This window comes from Anolis carolinensis, chromosome 1 (assembly GCF_035594765.1).
Source record: "Anolis carolinensis isolate JA03-04 chromosome 1, rAnoCar3.1.pri, whole genome shotgun sequence".
NCBI lineage: Eukaryota > Metazoa > Chordata > Lepidosauria > Squamata > Dactyloidae > Anolis > Anolis carolinensis.
In genome coordinates, this window is record NC_085841.1 from 101,867,001 (window position 1) to 101,875,495 (window position 8,495).

At 37.7% G+C, this 8,495-nt stretch overlaps 1 protein-coding gene across 2 annotated transcripts in view; it reads left to right on the plus strand.

Annotated features, from left to right (window-relative positions):
* scml4 (Scm polycomb group protein like 4) overlaps positions 1–3,856 on the plus strand; it is a 125,291-nt gene extending 121,435 nt beyond the window's left edge. For both annotated transcript variants that reach the window (XM_008120805.3, XM_008120802.3), the window contains exon 8: positions 1,735–3,856. In XM_008120805.3, the coding sequence (XP_008119012.1) occupies positions 1,735–1,860 (126 nt within the window). In that variant the 3' untranslated portion in view covers positions 1,861–3,856. The remainder of the gene's footprint in view (positions 1–1,734) is intronic.
* Positions 3,857–8,495: the final 4,639 nt, after the last annotated feature.

The window sequence follows — 8,495 nt, forward strand, 5'->3', positions numbered from 1 at the left end:
TCCCCTAATTTAATGGATTTTTACCAGGAAGTTAAAGCCTTGAGTTGTTTGAACTTGCTAGGTTTCTAGGTAAATCATTTTAATGACTCTGTCATTAAATTTCAAGCCCCGAAACATTTATATATATGGTTTTCTGTTTTAGTGTTTTACTGCTGTGCTGCTATGTTGCTGTTAATTCATTCTGCGTTTTATGTGTCTTCAAGTTGTTTGTCAACTTAAATAAACCTCATCCATTTTATAGTTTTCTTGGGCAAGAGATACATACTGCGGTTTTGCCCATTCGTTCCTTTGAACTACAGCCTAAAGCACCTGGTATGGCTTGGCTATCAGGGGCTGCACCCCATCCAAATATTAACCAGGCCTCACCCTGCTTAGCACCTTCAAGATCAATATATAATTTTATGCATGCTTTTAATTTATAATTGTTAATCTTCTTGAGTTCAGGTGATAAAAGCCATGATATACTTTTTTAAATTAAAAAGTGGATGGATAAATGAATATAATCAGGAAGCAAAAAGCATGGAAGAATATTCCAATGCAACATTTTATGTAAGTCTTAATGGCTGGTTTCATCATCAAGGGCAAAGCATACACATGCTTCTGTTGTAACATTTGCCCTTTTAAAATATTCACAGGTAGTGATTTGGGGCTTTCCTTGACACGGCATGCATCTCTTTTAAAGTGACACAGCATGTACCAATTTCAAAGTGAGAAGTACAGTAAGATGAACATTTGAACATTTCATTACTTATGGGTATTTGGGATGCCGATAAGCAAGTATAGTTGGTTGTTGTTTTGGTTTATGTGGTCTTTTCAATGCATATTAATTTCTCATTAGAAATGTTAATATATGTAAAAAAAAACCTCAAGGTACATAATCATTTTGGCTCACTGATGAAGAAAACTGGCTATGTCTTTTGGTTGTTGTTTATGCAAAATCACACAATGGTTTGTTGCCAGATTTCTTTTATGTGCCCCCCTCCCCAATCTTTGGGGAAAATATGTTGAGATTTTGTCATCAACAATCATGTGAATCTGCACAAAATAATGTGAATCTGCACAAAATTAAATTAAATGTACAATTCTATATGGGTCAGGAAGTGGAGTGACGTAGTGGTTTGAGCATTGGGCTATGACTCTGGGGTTTGAGTCCATGCTCAATGGTGGAAACCTACTGGGTGACTTCAAACATGTCATGCTTTCTTAGATTCTGAGAAAGGCAAAGGCAAACCCCTCTAAACAACTCTTGCCAAGAAAACCCCATGATCAGGTTGCCATAAGTCAGAAATGATTTGAAGGCATACAACATCAGCATTAACAACAACATACTCATATGTAAGACCTACAGAGTGCCATCAAGACTTCGTCTCTGGTCAGTTGGTACCAGATTGCACTGTAATTCACACAAACAACATGTGAGAAATAATAGTCAAATATATTCATTCCTGAAATGTGACTGTTTTGTATCTGTTTTTTTTTTTAAGATTTGTGCTATTCAAGTGAGAGATGAAGTTAAAGATGTACAAATTATCATACTCTTCAAAATTAAAAGCACTCCAATTCGACAGACACCAGAAAAATGTTGACTTTTTCCTGTTTCTTCAAATTGTCAGTGAAACATATACCTTTGCAGGCTAGTTCTTTTGATTTCATTGTAGCAATATTTTCCTTCCCTTGCAAGATATTTCAAAATGATAGTCCGTGTTTCTGATTTCTTCTTTCTTTTTCAATTAGGAGATTGATGGCAATGCTTTGCTATTATTGAAAAGCGACATGATCATGAAATATTTGGGCCTGAAGTTGGGACCAGCACTGAAACTCTGTTATCACATCGATAAACTGAAGCAAGCCAAGTTCTGATGTTTTTTATAAACACCTGACAAACCCAATGTAATTTCAGAAAGGAGATGGAAGGTAACATGTCGCCTTAGAGAGAGCTGTCCATGTTCAACTGTTTCTCCTTCTTTTTTTGTACTGAGGACCTGCTCTTTATATAACTGTACACTGACATCTTTTTTTTAATCCAATGGAGGGGGTAGTATGGTCTGTTTTGCTGATTTGTGTTAATAATTTCTCTAAAAAGTATATAATGATAATTATTTTGTATTATTCATATATTATTACTGTTAATATTATTATTGTTAAGTCCTATTTTTGTAATCACAAGTGTAAACTCAGAAGCAAAAAAAAGAACTTTGAAACTTTTAGGGAAAGTGGGTTTTTTTAGATTTTCTGTGAGAGGCCTCACATATGCATGTTTATTGCTTGATCATCACTACATTGCCTTTGTGAGCAACCTGTCACAGCTGCAGGGTTTTCATACCACTATCCTGCTGTTCAGTACAGTCAATTGCAGCTGCAAATAATCAGTTGCTAACTAGTCTGGTGATTCACATGCATTTGTGAACCAACTGAAAATCAAATTCTGCCATGTAATTCCTGACTTTCCTGTCACTGGTAGACCAGCTTTATTTCTCCCAGTTGCTTGTAATGGCCTCAAAAAATGTCTGTGACTATGATTACAGGAATGCAGTTTACAGAGATGCTAATTGAATGCATATCTACATGAAAGATCATCACAAATGTAGACATATTCTCATGACATCCAGTCCCCGAAAGTTGTTCAGCAGTTATGCTGATATTCATTTCTCCTACTAATCTGAGTTAGCATCATGATGTGTTTGCAAACATAGTGAAGGATGTGGAATTTTCTAGACATGAAATCTTAAAATATCCAGAGGCAGCAATCTGTTTTTTTGCGTTATGGTCAACATTATTCCTCTAGTTGAAAGCAAGTTTGAAAATACCATTTCCTGGACTAATCAGTGGTGTAGAGTATAAAAAAATGGCTGTGGATCTCCATTCAGCAGTTGCCCACACAAGCTGGATTCCAAAGAAAAACCACCAGCAAATATCTAGAATCTTGAAGTGGCACACTCTGTGATGTTCGAAGTGGTTATGGGGCACATTTTAGTGTCAAATCACTGGAACAAGAAGTTGGCTTAGTAGCAGGTAACCCTTTACGATTGCCACCAATGCTTCCCAAAGCTCTCTGGTACCTGCAGAGAAAGACTGGGAGATCTCTCATTTCACATAGAAAGGAACTGGAGGTTACTTATTATGCAAAGCTTTAGGGCTTCCCTAAATGTGTCTCTGCTCCAAAGTCTAGTGTAGCACAAGAGTTCTCCTCCACCATTTCTCTGAAACCTGAGATGAGCTTGGAGAAGCAGGAGGAGGATTATGATCTGGGCAAGTGCCATCAGCAGGGTCAGGTTGTTAATGTATGTAATAAGCAGTGTTCAAAATGAAACCTAGTGTTCCTAACATTCTTTTCTGATACATTAAATGACTTGTGAGTATTTGGTTAAGCCTAAACTGGTGTACATATTTGACCTTAGTACAATGACAGTGGGGTGGAGGGAAAGCAACCAAGAGGCCTAGAAGTGTTTCCAGTAAACTTTATTGCTATGTCATATGGGGAAACATGTTGTTGTGCACCTTCAATATATTTCTGACTTATGACCATCCAAAGGGAACATAATCATGGGGATTTTTTGACAAGATTTGTTCAGGATGTATGTGTCATTGCCATCCACAGAGACTGAGAGACACAATTTGCCCAAGGTCACCTATTCGGTTTTCCATGAATGAGTAAAGATTTGAACCCTGAGTTATCAATGTCATTGTTTAGTGCTGAAACTGCTATACAACACTGGCTTTGGGAAAACATGACCGTAATTTGCTCTGTCTAGAAAACGTGGACTTTTTCCCAAGGAAATAAGAAGTGGGGATTTCTGCAAACTCAAGGATCTCGTTTTCTCCATTTGAGGGACTAATAAATAAACACCATACTTGAGCTGTGATGAAATTTTTGCTTTCTAAAGAGCAGCTTTCTCTTGAGTGATATTTCACTTGCAATCAAATACAGAATTGCAACTTCTACTCTAATCAGGTTTTCCTGATTCTCAGAGAGTGCAGTCTGCTCTTCAGTGCCACAAAAATGTTCTTAGGAAAAACTACCACAACTGATAATAAGACCTGTTCCCACAAGTTGTGGGTAAAGTGCATACAACATTGGGAAAACATATCTTGACTAGCTATCTCCTTCTAATGCATTTTTGAAAAGTGGGATGAGAGAGAAAACAATATGTTCTAGGAAGGAAAACATGAGAAATTAAGTATTAGAGCTCCAGAATAACATCACATCTAGAAGAAACATAGATGGTTTCTAGGTTTAATCTTCCAGCTGTGGTTGCACCCACATTTTTTTTGTCAATTGTCAATAGCTATGTTATGGTATAAAATGGAAGTGCGTAACCCTTGCTATTCCACTTAGCAATGATTCAAGGTTTTTCATCTAGTAATGCTGTGGTTGGAGGAGAATAACAGGCAAAATTTCAATATTTGAGATGAATTCCCCCCCCCCCCCCCTTGTATAGAGATGAGTAGGTAAAGGTAAAGGTTTTCCTCTGACTCTGGGGGTTGGTGCTCATCTCCATTTCTAAGCCGAAGAGCCAGCGTTGTCCGTAGACACCTCCAAGGTCATGTGGCCGGCATGACTGCATGGAGTGCTGTTACCTTCCTGCCGGAGCAGTACCTATTGATCTACTCACATTGGCATGTTTTCGAACTGCTAGGTTGGCAGAAGCTGGAGCTAACAGCGGGCGCTCACTCTGCTCCCAGGAGTTGAACCTGGGACCTTTTGGTCTGCAAGTTCAGCAGCTCAGTGCTTTAACACACTTCGCCACTGGGGTTCCATAGAGATAGTATCCAGTTAATTACTTTTGCAAAAGAACTATTGTTCCTGTCAAGACAGAAATAACACACTCCTAATTATAACTTCACATTCTTTTTATGTAAGTTAGTGTGATGCCAAAAGTCTTGAAAATGTTTTGGTGTACAGTTGAAGAATGGATGAAACATAGATATGTATGTACACTTGGCATCATATATCATTGCTTTCTGAACAGAAAAAAGGAGCCATGGACTATTTGTCCTGTGTAAAGTTTGCATGAGGTTGATTTTCATAGAAAATAGCATTTTCTGTGCATAAATTAATATTTTGGCATTGAAATAAAATTTTCATTGCAGAACTTGCTGTCTATTGTGTAGAAAATACGGTTCTCTGTACAAATCTTCCACATGCAAATCTGGCACAGAATAAGTCCTGAATTGTGACTATCCCTTGAAAACCCCATGGTTTTCAAAGACTTTGTCAAAGCAACAAGAAAAATTTTGTAGTTACTTCTTGCTTCCTTTGAGAACAAATTTAGTAAAGAAATACACTGTGGGTTTTTTTTTACAGTTATGTACAGTTGCTTCTTTTAAGCCAGGTAATTTGTGCAACAACTGCTATATCTTCTAAGTCTCCTCATGTTTGATTGCATATACAATTTAATATAGCTGTAATGTCGTGCTCTGAAAATTCTATGACAATCTTGTCTTCAACACAGCCTTCAATGTAGAATTTTCCTCCTGGTAGAAGTTTTCTGTCTTTCCTCAAGAAATGCAGGAAATCTCTGCATTTCTGTGTTGTCAAAGGCCAGGATCACAGGGTTGTTGTATGTTTTCTGGGCTATATGGCCATGTTCCAGAAGCATTCTCTCCTGACGTTTCACCCACATCTATGGCAGGCATCCTCACAACCTCTGAGGATGCCTACCATAGATGTGGGCGAAACGTCAGGAGAGAATACTTCTGGAACATGGCCATACAGCCCGGAAAACATACAACAACTCTCTGTATTTCTCTCAAATTCTGTACACTATGCATCTTATGAACCCTGTCTATCTCATTGTAATAACTGTATGTATCACTAACCATATCATTTTCAAAGCATAAACATGTCTCTTATGTGATTAAGGCAAAATTTCAATACCTTTTTTGGAAAAAATCTTACGATTACTCATTAAAATTCTTAGTCATCTTTTTAGAATCTGGATTTTCCTTCCTTCCTAAAAAAATTCCTTGTTAATAATTTCCTATCTTTTATAAAAATTCCAACCAAATTAATATAGAAATCTGTGGCACATTAAAGACTAATTAATTGATAACACCTCTCACTCCCATGAAAGTGCATGCTATCACAAATTTGTTACATTTTGCTCTTTTCTAGCCAGGGCTTACATTCTCATTTATTCATCATTGTTATCCTCATTCTTTCCCCAGTATCTGTTTGCTCCAGGGTCCTAACTGCCACATTACGCAAATACTATAGATGCAATCCTATGCATACTTACTCTTGAGTAAATAAATATCATTGTGCACAGTGGGGTTATTTCTGAACAAACATGTACAGGATTGTGTTGAGATGAACTAAGGACATGAAATAACTATCTCTATAATTATATATGATAATGCTGTTTGGAATTGATGACAGTTAGTTTGTAAAGGTCCATGCGAGATGATACTATAAAGATAGTGTGTCTAAATGGGCTCAGAAGCCATTAGCCCAGTGATTCTCAACCTGTGGGTCCCCCCAGATGTTTTGCCCTTCAACTCCCAGAAATCCTAACACCTGGTAAACTGGCTGGGATTTCTGGGAGTTGTAAGCCAAAACACCCGGGGACCCACAGGTTGAAAACCACTGCATTAGCCATAGGGAACAGAGAGGACATGAGAAATTGAAGATGGTAGTAGCACAGTAAATTCAGATCAAGCTGATCTCACTGGACAAAATGCCATCAAGTAATACTTTGAGTTGTATCTGAATGTGAAATCGGTATCTTACCTTACTCCTGGTGAAGTTCCATTGATTTTAGTGGGTGTGTTGCAGAGTTTGGATTTTTTTTTTAAAAACTGTAGTTCCTAGAAACCCACTGCCATCAAAAACAATGACTATGCTGGCTGAGGGATTGTGAGAGTTGTACTGTAAAGGGTAACTTTTCTGATTTGTAAACCATTCTAAGTAGGATTATAGATTCTGATAATGCTGGATGGGAATTTGTGAAGCTATAGGCCAAAATGAAAACTTTTGCCAAGCCCTAGTCTTTTCTACGCATGATTAACTGCCTCATCACACCAGGGCATGGATCCACTTTAAATCCAGTTTCTGCCTCCTGCAGAATTCTGGAGTTTGTAGCTTGGTGAGGCCCAAGCCCTACCTGGCTGATCTGTGTGAAAGCCCCTTCCTAAAGTAGATTTAAAGTGGATCCAAACTCTAGTGTGATGAGGTCCTATGTTTGCGAATGAGATCAAAATAACATTATAGAACAGATGCTTTCCCTATTGCCCAGTTTACTCCTGCAGAATTCTGGGAAATGTAGTTCAGAATTCTCAGCTAGAGAGTTCCTCTGCTTCCCTAGAATTCTGCAGGAGCAAGCAAGGACCTCTGCTTTATAATGCTAATGTGATATCGTTCTGCATCTTGCTCAAAGTGTTTAAAGATGGTCAGTTATTTTCCTATATGCAAATACTTTGAAATATTATCTTGTTTGCATTTTGGCATTGGAATTGCTCTATTACAGTCATCATGATGATGACAATGATAGTAATATTATAATGATGATGATGATCATCATCATCATCATCCTACTATGATGACTCTATCACAGAGTTTTCTTGGCAAGATTTATTCAGAGAAGGTTTTCCATCACCTTCCCCTAAGGTTGAGATAGTGTGCAAGGTGATCTAGGGAGTTTCCATGACTGAACAGGGATTGAACCCTGGCCTCACAGAATCCTAGTCTAACTATCAAGTCACTATATCACTCTGGGTCGCTCTCCTGAAATGAGTAGCATAGACATGCTAAGAAGATAAGCATCATGGCCACCCATCATCTTTTACTGTAGATCGGTGCTTCCAAATCTTTAGTCGTGCAGGTGTCTTGGACTTTGTCTCCCACAATTTCTAACAGTTGGTAAACTGGCTGGGATTTCTGGGAGTTGAAATCCAAAACAACTGGAGGACCAAAGGTTGGGACCACTGCTGTGGTTACTGTGGATCCCAACAAAATAAAATTACACCAATGTATTGAAAGCAGAGATGAAGTAAATCATTTTGATCTATATGTGCAAAAAGGGTGTCTTCTTTTTAATATCTCCTTTACTCACCAAACCAACCTGCACTCAAGAGTAACTGAAAATAAAAACAAAGCTTTCTTGAGGTATAAAAGATTTTATAATCATTGCCATTTTAAAAAATCACAACGTAAATGTATTAGTACAGATATTTAATTATGTCATTTGCAATCTTTGGTGATGGTTTTGGGAATGGTCAGAGAGAAGATGGCATGGCCCTAGTCTTGGGGAGGATAAGAAAAGCATTATTTTAATGAATTTTATTGCAACCAGGCTTACTTTGTTGTACATTTATCACAATTTTCCCAGCTCCTTGCTAGCCTTCTAAAATGCATTTGTTAAACTGTAGTGGTGTTTTAAAAACATGTCAGACTATTTCTTATGAATGGATGCTGAAGAGTCAGACATTCCCAGCCATTAATTTCCACACTCAGACATGGCTTCTATAAATTACATTTCTTGTTAGGCTATCTCTTC